This window comes from Strongylocentrotus purpuratus, unplaced genomic scaffold, assembly GCF_000002235.5.
Source record: "Strongylocentrotus purpuratus isolate Spur 01 unplaced genomic scaffold, Spur_5.0 spur5_scaffold_11, whole genome shotgun sequence".
NCBI classification, from domain to species: Eukaryota; Metazoa; Echinodermata; class Echinoidea; order Camarodonta; family Strongylocentrotidae; genus Strongylocentrotus; species Strongylocentrotus purpuratus.
In genome coordinates, this window is record NW_022145596.1 from 4,628,815 (window position 1) to 4,649,793 (window position 20,979).

A 20,979-nucleotide genomic window follows, 5' to 3' on the forward strand; every position below is an offset into this window, starting at 1 on the left:
CAGTGGGTTCTTAACGTGCAAAGGTGGTGACTCTCCTCTACACGGGGCCTCCATTGAAACAGGGGAGGGGCACATTAACACACAATGCAGGCTTCAGTCATCCCCCTGGGTTGGAATAGAATCCACGATCTTTGGTTTGACAGGCAGACGCTTTACTGACTGAGCAAACTAGCCTCCTTGTGTATGGTACACACATAGAAATAGATTGTGTAACCCAAATTTCTAAGCCTTTTCAAAGTGCTGCAAATGTTAGTTTTTTGTGTGCTTGGAATCGTATTGTTTTATTCATCAAATCTAAAAATTATCAGGTTCTAGATTCATTTATGTCCTGTTTATGATTCAAAAATCTTGCAAGATATTAATGCTCAAATTGTGTCTTCCACAAGTTCTATTGCCACTTGTTAATATAATCTCAAACTTTCTAGAGGCTTCCTCCACAATGAATGTACATGCATGGTCAATATACTCAACGTTATCTTTCAAAAGGTGTGAAGACCTTTGCGAAGGATGTGGACATTCAAGCCGACCTGACGGTCAGTTTGCACATTGATACAGTGGACATCAATGATCTAGATGACAATGCCATCAAGCTCAGCAGTGGAGACCTGAGCTCTATTGGAGATCTGGATTTCAGTGGAAATATAGAGGTATTCTACAGTGGCTTGGCTAGGGGGAGATTAGGGACAACGACAAGAGAAAAAGAAAGAGAGAAAATGAAAGGGGGAGTTGGTAAGGACAAGAATAAAAGATGATAGAAATGGTCATTGTTAATTTTATATGGTTGCTTGGCTATAGGGAGAGTGGGGGAGACAAGAGCGAGAGGGGGAAGGATGAGAAAAGGAGATGTTACGAGAGGAGGGGTGAAAAGAGGAAAAAAGAGAAAGGAAAGGGAGATTTGGTAAGGACAAGCATAAAAGATGATAGCTAGGACCCCCTTCCCAATTAATGGTTTTGTTATTGTTAATTTTCATTTTATTTACCGAGGAAGAACTAGCTACCTCCCTCAATCCCTACACCCTCTGCTGATGCCAGTACCCTCTCAATGGCTTGATCCATGCTACGATGTTTGTAATTTTGATATGTTTTCATATGTCATAGTATTGGTTAAGTAGTTCATAACGTCCTCCTTAAAAGCAAGAATTTCTCAGGCCAATGGCTTTTGTTATTACATTTCAACTACTTCATACATGTATAATGAAGGACAGAAAGAAACCCATAGTAACACTCAAAAAAAAATTTATGGTAATTGTTTTTGAAGTTAAATGGCATAGAAGGGGTTAAAGGTAATACAAAGTTTTGGGAAATGTTGAAAATTGGGTGGATAGTGATTCTTTACAATTTTGATACATTTGGATGCCCCTGTGGATGTATTATAAGCACTAGAAAATTAAGCCCTTAAAACACTTCTGCTTTCAAGAAAAATTGAATATTTAACATTTTCTGGTGCTCCCGGTAAATTGTGATAAATTTCAAATAGCGCCTAGGGCCGTTTAATGGTAGCTGCGACCATGAAAATCTCTGAATATGTAGTTGTGATATATAATTTACAAATGGAAATAGCTAATCGGTCGATTTTAGTCAAAAAACATTTTTTTGTATCTTAATTGATATCTTGACCTTGAGAGGGGGCTATACAACATAAAGAGTTATTATTTTCGATTTCATAACTTTAGACTCAATTTCAACCGCAACGACGATCGCTGAATATTGTCGGATCGTATATGCTTCCAATATGTTCATTTGAACCAAATTTCATGACCCCATACCAAAACTTTGTATTACCTTAAGGAGTCGGATATCACTTGACTTCTAATGGCCTGTCCAAAGCTGAGCAGTGCATTAAATAATTCATTATGTATTCCATCTGCAGTTCCAAGATGAAGTCACCACTAACAATGCACACACGTTTGGAACCTCCACCACGCTCTCGGACCTGGTCACCCAAGGCACCACGGAGACAATCGCCGGCGCCAAGTCCTTCACCGCAGTGACGTCCAGTGAGAATGTCCAGGTCACCTCGAACATCAACAGGGTGCCCATCGATAGACTCTACAGCGAGGCGGTCAAGCTGGACAGCGCATCAGAGGTGACCGTCTCAGGGTCATGGCAGTTCAGCAATGATGTAAACATAGGAGGGACCTTAAGTGTAACTGGTGATATTGATGGTAAGTTTATGTTTACATATGTTTCTTGGGTGTTACTAATGATATTGGGCATATAATTTATACAACATTAGTGGTAATTATTGTGTAAAACTAGAAACTCACAATTTTGCAAGTTGTACAAATTTGAGGTTTCTTGCTGTAAATTGGTTCTACCAAACTTTTTTGTGTGTGCTACACAAAAGACAGTTTACTATATCGCAGAATTTCATTTTTTTGGCTTTACAGTTTGTAGCTGTGGAAACATGTAAATCTATGCAAGTTAAATGAAATATGAGGTTTACACTAGTCTTCCAGATAGGATACATTCTTTAATGCTACAGTGGTGGCAATCATATATTTATTTATTTGGCCTAATTTGGGACTCTTCTAAAAAGGACTGCTTGCATAACAAGCTTTCAAACAATCATCCGTTGATACCTGAACTGTCTGTTCTTTGCAGTTGCACAGTATATTAACACAAAACCTATACCATTCCCTCAATGTTCTAGGCATCGACCTTGACAATGCAGTGACCATCAGTGGTGCCCAGACGATCACCAGCGACACCTCCTTCAGCCAGACTGTGACCGCTTCCACCAGCCTATCGATCGGTGGTGACCTAGTGCTCAGTGGAGACTTGAATGGAGAAGACATCGAGGATGTGGAGTCTGATACACTAAAATGCTCAGGTATGTTCTTTGAGATGTTACATCTACGCCCCATCTTAGAAAGAGTTGTGCTTGATATGGATTGACTTCCATGCAGTTGTACAGTTACAGTCACCCTTTCTGAAGTAAATATTTGTGATGGATTTCAAGCTGGAGTTGAGTTGCGGTCAATAAGAAATATAGGAAGTCCTCTGCAGTGTTTGGCAAATGGTCAAGACATCTAGCTCAACATTCTCATCTTTCTTTCTTCAACACATGGTAACAATCCTTTGGAAGACATCATTTACCTTCGTAGTTGTGAAAATTGTGTACATAGTTTGTTAGATTTTGTGTGAAATTAATTTTATGTCATCACTCACTCAAACTTTGATGTAAATGTTCTCATCATTGATGTTATGGGGACGCATCCAGTTTATATTTATATTTATACAAAAACTAATTTTATAGTGATATATGCATTGTAGTAATACCATTTATTGCAGTGATGCCTTATACGTGATGGTTTTATTCCCGTTCTTGTTTTAGGTGCCCAGGTAGTAACAGGAAGCAAAACCTTTGAGTCTCTGACTGTACGGGATGACCTTGTGGTCTCAGGCACTGTTGGTGGAGTGGATGTCTCTGACATGAACGATAATGCTGTATTTACCTCGGGAAATCAGGACATTGCCGGTGCCAAGACGTTTGGAGCAAGCCCTACGTTTACTGATGTAGATTTTAATGGTAAGGTATAACTCAGAATAACCTTGTTCACACACTTTCAGTTATTCAGGAAGATAGATGCAAATGGGGCATATCTATACAATCCTGAAAAAACAAATTAAATTTACCACATTTTCAAGCCCTATTTGGTCTTAATAGACATTTTACTCTTCTTTCATCAATATTCGACATCAAACACATTTGTTTTGAAAATCCTTGCAGAAATGTGTCTCAAATGACTTCCTCTATCACATTATGATACAATTTAAGTGAAATTTTGCCATCAATTTTTTTCTTTCAATCCTGAACTACAAATCAGATTTACCAGATAAACAGATTACAATCATTATCTATGCGAATACGGATGTCAAATAATGCTTTTTTAAATATTGTTGATCAATATCTGTTTGTGCTTTCTTTCATAAAAAAACAACAGATGTAGTGAATGGAATCAGCGTTCCAGGCTTCTTCGACACAGTCCTGACCCAAGGCACAACCCAGACGGTTCAGGGCACGGTACAAACCGTCGACGTCGCGATGGAGGACAACGTCATTGTCAGCAGCACCGTTAATGCCCTGGTGGTGGAGGATATGTGGACCCACTCTGCAAAGATCACGGATACTGAGTATACAAGTGAGAAGGGTTTAATGCGTCCTTTTGTTAATGAAATAAATTTGAAGAGGGAGGGGATGGGAGGAATGACAGAAAAATGGGGTGAGAGAAGGATAGAGAGGGAAAGATAGAAGAAGATACAGATAAAAGTATTTGAGAGAAAGGAAGATGGATGTAAAAAGAGAGAGTAGGGGAGAGAGAGAGAGAGAGAGAGATAGAGAAGGGGGAGGGGGAGTAGGGAGAAAGAGATAACAGAGATATTGGTTTTGATCCAGGCACCTTTTGGTCACCGGCCACTGCTCTACCCTACCACAGTGCCTCCAAATTATAAGAGCTGTACATCATTAGAACTATTTGCTGATATGATTTAGTTCCATCTTAAGTAGCATTCGTTCCCGTTGTCTTCCAGTTCCACTCGAGTTCTCTGATGTCGAATCGGAGGATGATGTGACTGCCTCAGGAGCAGTAGATGGGATCCTCATCAGCAGAGATGTAGCAATCTCGGATACAGCAGTAAGATCATACTTCCTTGGACATTAGGCCTTTAAAAAAGACGTTGTATTGCCCTTCGCGACCTACCCCAAATCTTGAAATCTATGGTCTGCTTTTAATTTTAATTTTTTTTTCCTATTTTTTAGAGAAAACAAAAATTAAAGCTTTCAAAACTGAGAAATATCAGCCTAAAGAGGAAGAAGAAAAAAAAGTTAAACAAAAATAATTTCTGACTGTCCAACCCATGTATTGGCGCCTGAAGGGCAATACAACATCTCTTTTTTTTAACCCTTACTGTACTGGAACTACGACATTTTCGGAGATCGCGCCGCAACCGCTTGGAATTTTGAAATGTCGTTTCATGACTTTTTTCCCTCAAGTCTTACGCACATTTTGATACCATTTTCGTCAAAATCGGATATACCTGTGAGGTGTTACATAACAATTAGTATGCGCATGTCATCAAAAAAGTGCTATAATTGCATATATTCTTGTACAAGCAGAAATGTGAAGATATGAATTGATATCAAATTGCTTTTATATGTTTCTCAGAGTAACTTGATGTATTCCAGAACAAAAGAATACATTAGAAATAAAACAATAGATATAATAAGAAATAAAAAACAATAAAATACATAAGAAAATAAATAGTTGAAAATCGCATCAAATTTGCATAAATTATCATTATTAATTACATCAAATAACTATTCTGTGTTAGAAAATATGTTTCATATGAATAATGAGTTAAAACATTCAAAAAGTGGAGTCTGACAATTTTTGTAATGATCCTAGTTCCCTAAATATAGTTCTAGATTTGATATTCATGAATGCGTAATTTGCGTATTCATAAATTATGCAAATTAACCTATGTATTTTCAAATATCATAAAAATAATGAAACCTCATGAATTTGAGATGAAGGAAACATTTATTCAATACATTTTCAAGATTCTTCACAAGTCTACGGACAAATTTGTAGAGTTTTCTGTAAAATGCATAAAATTAGCATATAAAAACTAATTATACCGTCTTGTTCCTTACGTAAATATCTACAAATATGCAAATCTTCGTGTTCATCGGGCATTCGACGGCCGAGATCATAGGGGGGGGGGGCTTTCCAGGCCCCCCCCCCCAGTCAGAGGGTGCTCAAAATAGCCCAGTACAGTAAGGGTTAAAGGCCTTAATGAGTAATACCAAATGCAATGTACAATAATAGTGTTTTGTTTATAGAGAGACCCAAGTCGTAAAATTATAATCAAGGTTAAGTGATAGACCAGTGACACAATTTAAGAGGAACCAAAGAGTTTGCTCTGAGACTAATTGTTAAATGCTAATCATTGAATATGATATACAAGTAACTATGGTAAGTATACCTGTAAAACAGTTCCTGTAAGGATAAAAAAAAGCAAGTGTTCAAAACACTTTCAAAGGTATGTTAATTCTGACTATTTGATTTAATCAAAGTTAAGAAATAAATTGTTTTCTTTATGTTTACTGATGCTCTATATTATTTGTGACAATGCCATTGTGAATGATGTAAACTCCCTTGTATAACTTCTCCTAATTTCAGGATCAAGTTTTTACAGGAGCAAAGACCTTTCAAGCTGCAACCTCCTTTGGTGCAGATATCAATGTTGTTCTGGTCAATACGATTGACATCTTGCAGTTGTGGAATAAGGTCGTTAAGAATGTTGGCAACCAAGACATCACAGCCGGAAAAACATTTTCAAGTGAGTGTCCACCCTTATAAATCAAGTCAACTCGGCTATAGAATTGATAATTTTGTAAAAATGTAGTCATTTCGTGTTTGGGAGTGCTGGGGGCAAGATTTGTCCAACACAATACTACTAATTGGCTAATGTGAATTTTTTATACGTTTCTAATAGTAATAAAACAATTAAAAAAATTGAAATACTATCCGCTTTAGTTCAAGATGTTTTGTTCTACTTTCCTTTGGGGGATGTTCATCACCTAAAATCTAATTAATCTAATTAATTGCATCATCAACATGATCATTTTATTAAAGTCAGAATTGTCCCTCTTATATTAGGGGTTACCGACTTTTGTGCCATGATAACACTCCCTCCCTCCATTTCTTCTTATCTCAATTAGCATCTTCCTCACTTAGACCAACCTTACTGCTTTCTTTCTTCACCATATTTTTCCATGAAATCTTTGCTCTTCCTTTCCCTCTTATGCCATCCACTTCCAGATCCCATGCTCTTTTCACAGGTTCTAAATCTCCCTCATGTTTTTTGTCTGTGGTATTGGACAGTTGCAATGCACTGAAATCAATTGGATCAGTTTAATCGGTTGACAAAGAAACCCATTGTGTAATGTTGATTTTGCCTTTTGATACAAGTATTTTTCTTTACATTTGCATTAAATCATAATGCCAAGGTTTTTTTTGAGAGTTTTGAAAGAAAAAATAATATGATCTTTGCTTGAAGCTTGTCACAACTTAAGAATGATCTAAATGTTGCACTGTGCTTGTATTTCTTTTGTTTTAAGATGGGATCACAATCAATGGAAACCTAGCAGTGACAGGGACCGTCGACGGCGTTGACGTATCCGACCTTGCAGATCGTGCTGTGGTGACATCGGACGTTAATAATGCTGTTCAGACCATCACTGCACCCGTCACTCTGTCGGCCGTTACTGCTGAAATGGTTAGTTGACAAGCATGCATGCATGGTGCTATGTGTCCTCAAATAAAAGAATGATCCCAATCAGCAATAAACTGTAGAATATTTTTTTGTTTTTTTGTTTTGGTCACATGATTATATAGTCATAAACCTGTGGGTGACTGTGCGAGTTGTGTCATGCAATAGTGTATGGGCATGTCTAACTAAGAAAACCCTATCCCCCATCCAGAATGTCAACTACGGTGGACACCTCCAGACAGTCGACATCCAAGCCTTGGATAGTTCCTACTTCAGCCGTTCAGCCTCCTCGCAGACCATCATCGGAAGTAAGCGTTACACCGGCAATGTTATCATAGCAACCGGTGCTTCTATCACGGTGAATTCCCTGGACCTAGATGGGTTGTTGAACACGTGGGACATGGACCAACTGCATGAGGAAGTCTGGATGGACGACGCGGTGGATACCATTTACGGTGTCAAGACGTTTCAGCAGTGTATTTCTATCAAAGGTGCGTTCATAAAATATGTACAACATCTGTAATGTTACAGGGTTTATCTGTATCTGTATTATTTTTTTCTCTGCCATGTCCTGATGTCGATGACCAACAATTATGTTGGTGTATTATGAAGTGGAAAAAGATTTTCAATTGGAGTCCCTTTTCTCTTCAGGTGTGTGGAGGGACTTGCACATGCATGGATCCATGGTACACCTGCCCTCAAGTTCATACTGCACAATATTTACTGTTCAAGGTGTCTTTATTCATGCATGTATAGATCTATACTGTTTGAGTTATGTTCAAACTATATCTTTACTAGTTAATTCGTGTTCATACAGGATATTTACCATTCAAGATGTGTTCACATATAAAGTTTTCACTGTTTAAGGCACGTGCACCCTAGATCTTGACTGTTCAAGACATATTTGCACTATTTTTTTACTGTTCAAGATGTGTTCATACAAGGTCTGCACCTTTCAAGATATGTTAATTCAGTTTACTTACTTTTGAAGGTGTGTCCATATAGGTCTTAATACAAGCTAGCCCTGAGAGAAAACATATTTTAATCCAAAAGAGTCATGTTTTGGGATGGCTCTCCTCAAGAAACAAGTTTCATTCCCTGTTATTCTTTGTCCAGGTGACTTGCTTGTGGACGGCACCGTCGATGGTGTGGACATCTCGGACAACGTGATGGTGACCAATCAAGTCCAGTTGGTGACGGGATTCAAGGCCTTCACCTCGGACGTCGCCATTGATGGGCAGAATCTCAACTTTGAGAACAGCATAACCATTGACGGAGTGGATGTATCGGACTGGGGAGGGCATGCAGTCTTGAAGGCCTCTGGCTATACCATCACTGCAGATCTAGCATTTGAATCGATTCACTTTGATGAAGATGTAGGGTGAGTGATCCTCGGTTTTGAGGGATAATGGTTAAAGATAAGTGTTGGTAATTTGTAGAAACAGCGTGGAAGGAAATGTTTGCTCCATTATTATACTCTATGCACTACCCGGGTGAAATGTGAATTTTGTTGTAGTCATTTCTACCTAATTACTCTACACTCTTAGGTGGAGTTTAAACATTACCTTTAGTAATACCGCTTGCAAGAATGTGGACTGAATCTGTTCTGGGTCTGTTTAGATGACCGGGGTAATAATATGTCTGTAAATCACTTAGAGACATTGTGGATCTAAATCCAGAATATTCCTGCGTTTTTTCCTCCTCCTTCCTTCCTTCTTCTCTTCCCTCTCTCTACTCCATCTCTTCGTCTCCCTTCGTCTACTCCTCCTTCAATCAAACAGGGTGACAGGCCTATGCAGTGGGCTGAACTTCTCTCCAAGAACTTTCATGACCAAGTCCAGAGACCAGACAGTCACTGCCATCAAAACATTTCAATTTGGGGTCCTTTTCTCTGGAAACATGGATGTGACTGGTACAGTCCAAGGAGCTGATGTACAAGACATTAAAACAACTTCTGTAAGTGCACAGTATATAATGTGTAATGAAATATTATATTTTAGCATATGCAGTCGAACCTGCTTTAGTGACCACCTGTCTACAAAGACCATATTTTTAGTTTCCCTTGAAAATGGTTTCTCATTGAAACATGCACTAAAGAAACCTTTCTACAAAGACCACGTGTCTATATAGACCACTTTTTGTGTTTCCCTTGGGCGGTCACTATATATAGACAGGTTTGAATGTATAACACTTTTTCTATTGTGAAAGAGGGCATTTTTAGATTTGTAAATTGTTGAACTGCACAAATTTTTGTTTTGCATCACTGTCAATTGCTATGGTAAAGACTACAATTAATAATCATATCTGAAATTTACTGTCCCCCAGCTTCTAGTATCAGGCGAACAAACTATCACAGGTCCTTTGGTGCTGCAGACCAGTCCGACCTTCTCAGACATCACGACGTCGGCTCTCATCGACGGTGAGGATGTGGTGGAGCTCTATCTGCGTACACACAGTACACCAGCTTTGGACGACTTTGAAGACTTCCTGGATGACCAGTGTCATCTCCTTGACGACATGCACGATGCATTCCAGAGTAAGATGATCTTTTGTGCATGTGTGTAGGATTTCTGAATGTTGTGATAAATTATACTTTTAAAGGTACCAATCACCCCAAAATATTATTGTTATATGTTAGGGGTTCCATGTGACTATACTATAATAAAATTTAATCTTAAAATATTACTGCTATAAAGAGATATACTGTACATATAAATATATTCTTGATGACTACAAAATTGACTTGTGAGTAGACTACCACAGACTCACCAATACGTGCTCGCATAGAATAGGGGCGGCAGGGAGCCCAAGTTGGACTTGCGCTCTGTACACTTGGTCTAATATCACTCTTTTTTTCTTCATTCATTGCCCTATGAAATGCCAGGTAAAGTTTATTTTAGGTTGATTATTATACATTCTAGCAATATATCTGTTATTTTACAGATTTACCAGCTGCATTTCAAAATCTTGCTTCCGGCAATTACCAGAAAGCATCATTTTTAAATTTGCATAATTTGACTGTTAATACAATGGATGAAAATTATCCTTAACTCGAAACATTGATAGTATCGATTCCCATTTTCTTGCTTGCACAGTTTTGTTGTTGATAAAATAGATAATGATACTACTACATGTTCAATATTTATGTTCAGGATTTTTCCATTCCTATCAAGCCTTATGTTATCCACAAAGATGGCTAACCATGCATGTACATACTGCATGTATATGTTTTAAAACCTGTTCTTAAAACAAATGCTAAACAATATGGATGCTGTAGAATCCAATGTTCAAAATTCTATTCATTGGTCCTTGTCCTCATGTAGACCAGGCCTACATTTTGAGATACCCAGAGCTAGTCCAAACCATCCAGACCAACGGGCGTGGCAAGATGAGGGGGTACTATTTTGATGGGGTCCAGTGGCTGTTCCAGGCTATGGGTGACCCCATCTTAGACTCGACTGCAGATAATTCATGTCAGGATTCGTTCATTTACCAGTGGAATGACGTTAATGACAGATTTCAGAGGTTTAAGGTAAGATCTATTATCATTCCAATTTCATGAAAGTTCAATTCAATTCAATTTATTTCCACTTTAAAAACAATTTACAAATCAATAACATATACATATGAATAATAGTGGCGGGATCATGGAAAGCACTAAATTGGCTTATAGAAAATGACCCCTTAACATATATAAACATAAAATACATTATTAGACATTGTAAGAAAATATCAACAATTATTTTAAAAAATTGATAAGGAAGAAAAGATAGGAAACATTAACAAAATATTATCATTCATAAAGTAAGATATTAGCTTTTGAGATGTGTGTGTCAGAGAAAAGTGCTTAGAATATATATCTTGGTTTCAATGTAAAACCAATGAATTTGAATCAGATGAGAAAACATGCTACCCTGTGTCAAATGATTGAATGTTGGACATTAAAGAACGGTATATTTAAAAATTTCTGCTTCCATTATGATTACTTCTGCCAAAAAGATATTGCAAGTTTACATACTCTATAAAATGAAATTATAAGTGACCTGTGAATAATCTGATAAATGAACTGTATGTGTATGCACTCGCATCGATCCCACTTCTATATTTAATATTTTGATGGATACAACCCCCCCCAAAAAAAACAAACAACCTGTCATAATCAAACGAAGAAACTTACAAGAAAAGGCACAGGCGAAGATCTATCTCAGCCCCTCCCCCCCCTGCCAAAGTTAAATTACAACATTTGTCTTAAATCCAAATAAAATTGATTTAATATAAAAGAGTGACAATTTTTGCATTTTTGCATCGTCCTTCATAAATCTGGGTCCTGTTTCAAAAAACTTGTTATCAATAACAAATTACAATGACTGATATATGCTCGTGGCATTTGATGGGCTGATATGCAACAGGGCCGTGGTCCTTTCTTATCTACCTTGTTAATCTTACCATCTACAAAATATCTTTATATCTATCTGCTTTTATTATATTGATTCATTAAGCCTTGTTCAGATTGTGATGAATATAAGAGCATTAATTTAGTAATGGTATTAATTTAATAGAATTATGTTTGTTTGTACTTCATGCAGACACTCAAGCTGGCGTACATTCATGATGTTGCATTTTTTGACCACGAGGGTTGGCTTTTCATGGCTGTCATCACCTCAAACGTTGCCAGAGGCTGTGAAGAGCTGAACTTCCTCCCGCTCAGTCTTGAACCATTTAGATATAACGCCTATAAGCTGGATGGTAAAGTATTGATATGATTCTAAAAGCTCTTTCAGATGTGATGCGATAAAATGCCATAGTTTATGTATGTGTTAATGAATGGCAACTGTAGCAATATTACTTAATTATGCATGAGCTACGATACGCAATGACTGATGTCACAAGGTATCCCATAATGTATACGCGTCAGGTAAAACTAGATTCCCGCACATTATTATTGCTGGGTTCTATCATGGCGGTCCCGACCCAGCCAGTTTGTGTTGTCGGTGTTTATTTCACACAATAAAACCTATGTTGATGTTGAACTATATATACCAGTTTGCTCGGACTAAGTTATGCTGTTTGACAGCAACTGCGCACAACAAAGGTCCTATGTGTATTTTCTGAGCTTTGTGTCATAAAATACAGAGATGTAAAGCATATTACACTTTATGTCATCAATTTATTTAAAAAACGCTGGGGTTTACCGCTGCACATCCGAACAAGGTTTAAGATTTCTTACTCTAAGCTTAAAATTTCCAATCCTAGTGTACATCACAATCCCAATCTTCACTCTATATCTTTGATAAAATAAATCATGAGTAAATGTTTCAGGAGAAAAAGTTGAATGATCAGTGATATATTTCTCTATTTTGCCAAAAAAAATCCACTGCAAACTTTATGATCTGACTGCAATCCAATTTAGGTAAACAATGACCTGCCCCCACCACCCATTGAGTGGTGAAAAAAGCAAGAAAAGCAAGAAAAGAGAAATAGGGGGAAAGGACAAAAACAAAATTAACACCTGGGCCCATTGCATAAAACCTACCATTGATGGTAACTTTGTTATCAATCTAACGCCCCCGACCCCTCGGCAGCGGCGGTTCTATGTTTTCGGGAGATTGTTTTTGTTTAGGTCCGTTAACTCCAGTCGGAGAGCATCATCTCACCGCGGCCGAGGTGGGGGGTGTTAGTTAAAACCCACGAGACCACCACACAAATTAATACACAATTAAACAGTTTCAATTACAATTTCATTTGGTCGTTTATTTTATAAAAGGTTACAATTTCTTGTGTCGTGTTTCTTCAGTGTTTATCCCTTACCTAATTACTTAACTACTGGAGCTCGTTTACCCACGCATTCACATCAACAATCACTCACTTAAAATATAGTTATTAGTGGGAGGGGGAAGGGGAAAGGAAAAGGATTATTTAAATTACTTGGGCTTTTAGAGTCTTTACTCGATCGATAATTAATTGTCTTTAGAGGTTATAGGCCTTTTTAATTGGGGAACGGGTTGATCACTTAGCTCTTTCTTGTGTCCTCTCACTCGACTCGTCGCACTCGTGTCGGGGCGTAGCAGACGTCGATGTCCTGGGGACGTCGGAGGGTCTTACCGGTGACGTCAAATTTGTTGACTTTCTCCACAAAGAGCACAAAATAATCAGCGGTCTCCTTTGTCTCTTTCTATTACTCTGGGTTGAAAGTGTTCTCTCTACTGGCGAAGAGCGAAGTGCAGTATTATATATTGGTCGTTTCAGTCCCTTTCTATTATTGACTTGTCCAAAAAGAGCACACAGTGACCAGAAGATGTGAAGTTCAACAACTTTCAGAATATTCCGTGGACGAAGCTTTAAATTGGTTGCAAGTCGGGGATCTCCAGATGTCTGTGGTGGCTGGATTAAACTTAGGGTGGAAGGAGAGGGGTGGCAAATGCTTGGGGTCCAGGGATGCAAGTCTTTTAGGGAAGGGAGGTTTGGGTCTTTTTATACTTAATTAACACACCGTTCAGCCATCTAGCTCGCACCTCGAGTCCAACAAATTCCTTATTAATTTCCTTTGTTTTTCCATCCCATAATACTTTTTGGTCACCTGATCTCCCACCACTGTCGATTTCTTAATGGACAGGGCTAAAACTTATTCCATTGGTCCAAACTCTCTATTCCAAAACTCTCACAAACTTTTTACCTGTTTTTATTCCTGATTGGTCAAATGAAGGGGAAGTCCTTATACTTTTTAGCGTGGGTATGCTGGATTCACTCGTTGGGATATTCTCGAGATACCAGTGACAGCTCAGGCTCTAGAGTGTCAATTAACTACTAACACAACGACTCTGTTATCATTCACCATTTTCACAAACACCTAACTAAATTCTATCAAAAACAAATCTGTTGTCCAAAGTATTTTTATCGTTCTTAACCCCACCCGACCTATTGCTCGACCTATTGCTCTACTCTTTTTCCCTTGTCCCTTCACCTACATATAGCTACATAGTCTATCCCAAAGCCATTTATTTATCAATCAAATATCCCCTAGGACTCATGATCCTTTTAACTCGGCTACTTTCAAGTTCAAGCCCAACTCCGCATGTTCACACACATCTTTAATCCCAGTGTATTCCACCATGCTACATCAATATTGACTACCAACATCACTCAACAGCCAATCAAATCAACTTTTACATGGAAGTTACCAATAATGCCAAAGTTAACGTCAATGGTAAGTTTTATGCAATGGGGCCCTGGATTTAAAGCCCGCACTAATGCCAGTAATCAGAGGCCTTGTAAATCTGCATTTCATTTTCCAAGTTAGGATGGTGCCCCTCCCCCCTCCCAATTGTTCCACTGTCCCCTCAAAAGGTAACTTATGCTACGCCTCTGGCTGTCAATGTTGTGTCTGTTGTTTTCATAGGCTTCCGCCTTTCATTGTTTGTAATCCAGGCCTGACACTAGCAAGTGCCCAAGACACATGGCCGCACAAAATCTAAATGCCAGACCCCCAAATCATGATTTTTTTTTACATAGGGCTCATACATAGAGACTGTAAAAAGTTCAGTGCGGCCCCCTTCCAACAAATTACTTAGGGAGCCCTGGTGTAATCATTTCACCAGATATGTAATGAAGCTTCTGTAATATTTCATCCTGTCTTTGTACAGTTATCCCAGCAGCCTTCGAGGGAATCACAGACCGCTTCATTCTCATCATCGTGTGGGCCCCTCTCGTGGACCAATTTTTCGTCTACCAACGTCTCGCTGGGGTGGGCTCTGTGTCCGTTGACCACTACACCGACCCGCAGACAAGCCAACCCTGTTTGGCCATAGCCAACCATAAGGCCGTAGTCTCTGGTAATGTGACCTCCGAGGTCCAATCAGCAGTGTACTGCATGGAGTTTGTGGCATCTGGTTTCAACCACAACAACGTCATCGACACTCTGGGAGCTGTCAAGGTAGGAGATGATATCGAGGGTTCAGTGACACAAAGACGTAACTCCATATTTTGCCAAAACGAGTATTTGATATCAAAATGTTCAGAAAAAATGTGGGCTTTCTAGGAAACACAAAGACTTAACTCCAGCCAACACCCCATTGAAGTCAATGGCTAGTGAAACATAGACTTAACTCCTTAAGGCCCAAGTGCTCAGTGACACATAAACCATTTTTTCTCAAAATCCTTAAACAGAAATGCAAAGGTTCTTTAACACAGGTTCCATTGACAATAGCTCCATAGTCTTTCATGGTTGAACCAAATGACTAATTCAAACCCAGGACCAAGCAATACACCTACAGTTGTGTAAAACTCATCCTAAACGTTACCTAAGATCCGATTGCAACATCGCCCTTACCCATATATCATTGATGGAATAAAGCCTTGAGCAGATATTAATTCACCAGTGTATAACCACGGGTTTGCATTAAATATTAAAGATCATGAAAATTGTTCTGCTAAATAGTGAACTGCAGATTTCATTCTTTATCAAGAGTTGTGAATGGAAAGTTAAAAAGCAATTAACAATTTTTCTTATTCTACTAAATTGATTTGATTATATCAAACTGTTGTATTTTTTTGTTTTGTTGTTGTTATAATGGATGATTAATGTTTCTTTATATGAGAAGAAACAAGCCTGTGTACCATATTTTTCATTGGGGATAATTCATTTTTCTTTTCTCTCCATTCTTCTCAGATTCATCCCTTCGTCTACGAGGGCATCCTTCATCTGGCTGTGGCTAACCGACTGGACACATCAAAGAGAACCTTCATGGTAGAGTCAGCTATCTGGGGTGACTTTGTCAAGGAAGTAGTCATCGCCACAACTGCTGCAGCAGACGTGGCTGTCACAGAGTTCCATGGGACCTACTTTGTGGCCTTTGCCAATGAATTTGAGGGTCAGTTGGCGTTTGAAAACTATGACGTGCCTGTCTCTATATACACGTAAGTGGCGTATTCTCTGGACATAAATCTTACTCTATTCATGGATGACCAGACTGCTAGAAAAAACTAGTGATTTTATAGATTTAACAAAGTAATCGTGCTTTTATACTATCAAATCTTAATATCTGATAAATTGATGTGAGTATTATCATTTGGGTTCATTGGAAACTATGTCCGGTCAATATTTCCCGCTATACTGCCCAGCAGTCAGTAGCAATATTTTCATATGCTGTATATGATTTTGAATACCATAGTGTATATTTCAGTTTGAATACTGAGAAGCATGAAAAGTACTTATGGTGGGAATAGTAGAGAAATATGTCAGTAGTAAAGATTTCTGTGATACGGTAAAGTGTACATTGTAAATATGACTGTGTGAATAAAGTGAAAAGTATGATGTGAAAAGTTGAGAATTTTCTAGTGCAAATTGTTAACTATCTAATAATTCCTGTGACATACAGCTATGTCTATGATGCTGATGGTGAATCTCAGGTAGATCTCTGGCAAGAGCTCCCTGCTTTCCGAGTCAAGTCCTTGGAGTTTGTGGTGCTCCACGACCAGCTCTTCCTGGTGGTCATCAACCGAACTAGCACAGTAAATATCTTCCGCTACGAGGGCATGCAAAAGTTCCAGGTCATCCACACGATTCCGCTAGAAGGTTAGCAACAGTAGACCAAGTTACTAACTTGAAGTTGGGAATAACTGCAGGATGCTTCTATAATGCAAGTGACCACTGACCCTAATGTTAAATGTAATCTTGACCCTAAACCTGACCCCAGTCCCTAACTCTGACCCTGAACCTAACCCCAGCCCTAACTCTGACCCTGAACCTGACCCCAGCCCTAACTCTGACCCTAAACCTGACCCCAGTCCTAACTCTGACCCTGAACCTGACCCCAGCCCTAACTCTGACCCTAAACCTGACCCCAGCCCTAACTCTGACCCTGACTCTGACCCTAAACCTGACCCCAGCTCTAACTCTGACCCTAAACCTGACCCCAGCCCTAACTCTGACCCTAAACCTGACCCCAGCCCTAACTCTGACCCTGAACCTAATTCTTAACCTACTCCTGACCCTAATACATTGTACTGTCATGGTAGGATATTCTGAAGTTAAGCCAGTTGATTCAATGTTCATACACAGAAGCATGAAGCATTTAACCTGAGCAAAATTCATGCATTTGCAAGTGCATTTACTAATTATTCTTCAAAATTTGATGATGCTCTTTATAAAACATATATTCTAAGATCTTTATAAAACATATATTCTAAGATTTCCTTTCAGCTTTTCATCTTAACCGATTTTGCCAATACTGTCTTTCTTAAAGCCTGTCTGCACTAGTTTTGCCAGAAGGAATTAGACCTCCCTGCAAGATCACTGACAGGTGGTTATCTCATCAAATCAGCTCTCAATTAACACAAGAAAAAGGGGATCATGCGGGACCAACAGGCACCGCTTAGGCATTGTTTTCTATAAAGAGGGAGCAAGTAGCTACAAGTAGTGCAGTGGGGCTTTAAGACAGCTTTACAGAACTTAACTTGATTATCAAATGTTTTCCCCTCTCTCTTAGGAGCTATGGATGTTTCCATCTACCCTTTCAAGAACGACCCAGAAATCATCCACATGGCTGCCATGGCATATGGCGTACGGCCCACTCTCTTTGCCAACGCTCCAGTCAGAACGACAAATGTTGATTCAATTATTTTCCGGTTCTATTTTGATGGTAAGATTTTATTCATTTTTGTATGCCTCCGTTACGAAGTAGCCGGAGGCATTATGTTTTCGGGTAGTCCGTCCGTCCGTCCGTCCGTCCGTCCGTACCTCCCATTCTCATGATCGCGTTATCTCAAGAACCGACTGATGGATTCCTGCCCTACTTAGTTCATGTATGTATCTTGCAGAGCCAATTAATTGATTAGATTTTGGGGTCACAAGGTCATAGGTCAAAGGTCACAGGGCTCATAATATATGCAAAAATAGCTAGTGATCGCGTTATCACAAGAACTGATTGATGGATTCCGGCCAAACTCAGGTCATGTATGCATCTTGCAGAGCCAATTAATTGAGTAGATTTTGGGGTCACAAGGTCATAGGTCAAAGGTCACAGGGCTCATTATGTATGCAAAAATAGCTTGTGATCACATTATCATTAGAACCGATGGATGGATTACCATCAAACTCAAGACATGTATGTATCTTGCAGAGCCAATGAGCCAATGAGTAGATTTGGGGGGCATGAGGTCAAAGATCAAAGGATCATACATGTATATGAGAAAAAGCTTGTAATCACGATATTCTGAGAACCTGTTAATGGATTACAATCGAACTTGAATTTGAAAAATTGCTCTATGACGGAGGCATCATTTTCGACTGCGCGCAGTCAAAGTTCCATCTAGTTTCTGGTTGAATTAATGAAAATAATATTCAGTTTGTATTTTGTTAATTTCCAGTGAGCAAGTCCAAGAAATATGAAAGACGTAAATGCAATCCCAATTTTAAGTTTTGGATGATATGCGAAAAGTTTTTGATTTCTTGTTTCTATTATTTATTCTTTTAATTATTAGTCTAATTATAGAGATATTGTCTAAGATTTAAATCCAATTTAGAGACTTTACTGTCACCAGATGGCTTGTTAATGTACTAAGTTTTAATTCTTTGATATTCATATCATGCAGAGCTACAATCAATCACAATGTTCCATAGCTAATGCAATTGAAATTTCTCTAAAAATCAAATCACGGTTTATTGTGTGTGATGAGCTTAATTCTCTATTATTGTACTTTGTGATTTGCAGGGGTAATAATAGATTTTTTCAATCTTTTCCCCACAATATATGCAGGTTTCAAGACGGACACAACAGGTTGCAGTCGTCCTTTTACTGATATATGAACATTTTGTCCTACTCCAAAATGCTGTAGTACAGATCTTTGATGTTCACTGAGATCTTTCAAGGCCAAACTTGTGTGAAATGGTAGCTTTTAGCAGACACACACACACAAAAAAAGAGAAAACCTGATGGTATGATATCACAATTCATTTTTTTGGATTATTATGTCTTAACATTAAATTGTTATGATACACACAAACAAAATTCAAGCCATCTGAGCATACAAACCCTTACAGATTAACAGTTTGATTCTGACTGAGCAATGTTTTCTAATTAGAAGAAGTTGGCTCGGAGTGACTTGTTATTGTGTCTTTGCTTAACATTCTCTTTAAGTGGCATGTATTCAAATATAATAGAGATTTTTTGTCAACATTCCAATTTTGTTGAAACATGGACACTAATTCTGTAAAATGTTATACCTGAGTAGAAATCCAAACTCTTTCTTTCTTGTGTTATAAAATATTCAAAATATTTGCATAGTAATAGTAGAGTATAAAATTGGCAATCAAATTGTCTTCGTATCTGATTAGCTCAAAGCTCTTGTTCTTTATCAATTAAAAAAATGACTTTGCTGATGTGAGAATTTGCTCTGAGCCTGATTCTTATCTGTCCTGTATAAGTATGCATCTAGCAAAAATTGTAATTTAATGAATATTGATACCTTTCCACTTAAAGTGAGAATGGATGCACATTGCAATACATGTAATAAGATTAAATAGTGATGACAATTTGATTGTCTTATTGAGTTTATAGTGAGTATGGTATTAGTGCATGACTTGCAAAGTATGTTCAATCCAGAAATATTTCATGTTGTTGCCAAAAAAAGAAGATAAAAATAATAATGATGCTAATATATATAGAAAGTGTTGACTCAATTGAACTTTTATAAATTAAATTGCTATGTAATCTGTCAAAATTTCTATATCTTGATGTCATATATGAAATATTGACGCAGCTAAATTTTTGACTATCAAGTATGAAAAAAGATATTTAGTCCGTACAAATTGAACAAAATATCCTGATATTACATGTTGACACAAATCAACTTTTAAATATAAATTATATTGTAATGTGTATTAAAATGTATTAAAATGTCTATATTTCTGCCTTATGTATTTGTAATTGATGTTCAAGGCTGCTTGAAGATAATGGACCTATACATTGAGTTATTAAGAGATCTTAATCATGTACATGTACTATTTGATGCTATTGATATTTACAAAGTACAAAGATGCCAGAACTATGTAGGCTCTACCTCAAACTCAACTAATAATGCAATTTTGAATGAAGTTGGAATATCTTTTTTTCCTGAACAATTTTTTCATAGTAATTAGTTGTGTGACTTCTTAACATCAGTATTTTCTACAGATATAAATCATTTACAGCACAGTTCAAAACTAATATTTAACCCAAAAGGGGATGCTGTTTATTTTAATCTGAGGTTACAAATCTTTTGACTGTAGAAAAAATGAAATGCCAATCAAAGATTTGGGTTTATTTTTAGAGAGAGATTCTATTCTTTCAGAAAATTTCTTCCAGTCATGATGGTTTTATGTGATATTGTAATATAGGCAGTTATTATTTTCTTCTTTTTGACAATTTTTTCTCCATTTTGTTTATTTTGTTTACCTTTTTCTTTTGAAAAAAAAAATTGTCTTTGTTCTAAACACATGCAATAAAAAAAAATTATATTTGTCATACAAATTCTGGGCTCATATTGTATCAATAATAAGGAAAGATAGTTGCGTGTATGGAAATAAAAGGAAGAGAGGTGAACAATGATAGAGGAAGATACAGAGAGAGAGGGAGAAAGAGAATGGAAGAAAGAAAAAGAGGAGAGGAAGAGGAAGCGGGAGAAAGAGATAAATACTTCAAGAGAGAGAAAGAGAGTGTGACTGAA

At 37.8% G+C, this 20,979-nt stretch overlaps 1 protein-coding gene across 2 annotated transcripts in view; it reads left to right on the forward strand.

Annotated features, from left to right (window-relative positions):
• Positions 1–19,897, forward strand: part of LOC100888867 — a 35,699-nt gene extending 15,802 nt beyond the window's left edge. For both annotated transcript variants that reach the window (XM_030980432.1, XM_030980431.1), the window contains exons 14-32: positions 487–647; positions 1,871–2,165; positions 2,654–2,833; positions 3,338–3,532; positions 3,948–4,145; positions 4,534–4,637; positions 6,186–6,345; positions 7,127–7,284; positions 7,490–7,769; positions 8,395–8,659; positions 9,060–9,234; positions 9,604–9,814; positions 10,602–10,810; positions 11,865–12,024; positions 14,919–15,208; positions 15,944–16,191; positions 16,653–16,849; positions 17,763–17,915; positions 19,032–19,897. In XM_030980432.1, the coding sequence (XP_030836292.1) occupies positions 487–647; positions 1,871–2,165; positions 2,654–2,833; positions 3,338–3,532; positions 3,948–4,145; positions 4,534–4,637; positions 6,186–6,345; positions 7,127–7,284; positions 7,490–7,769; positions 8,395–8,659; positions 9,060–9,234; positions 9,604–9,814; positions 10,602–10,810; positions 11,865–12,024; positions 14,919–15,208; positions 15,944–16,191; positions 16,653–16,849; positions 17,763–17,915; positions 19,032–19,081 (3,689 nt within the window). In that variant the 3' untranslated portion in view covers positions 19,082–19,897. The remainder of the gene's footprint in view (positions 1–486; positions 648–1,870; positions 2,166–2,653; positions 2,834–3,337; positions 3,533–3,947; positions 4,146–4,533; positions 4,638–6,185; positions 6,346–7,126; positions 7,285–7,489; positions 7,770–8,394; positions 8,660–9,059; positions 9,235–9,603; positions 9,815–10,601; positions 10,811–11,864; positions 12,025–14,918; positions 15,209–15,943; positions 16,192–16,652; positions 16,850–17,762; positions 17,916–19,031) is intronic.
• Positions 19,898–20,979: the final 1,082 nt, after the last annotated feature.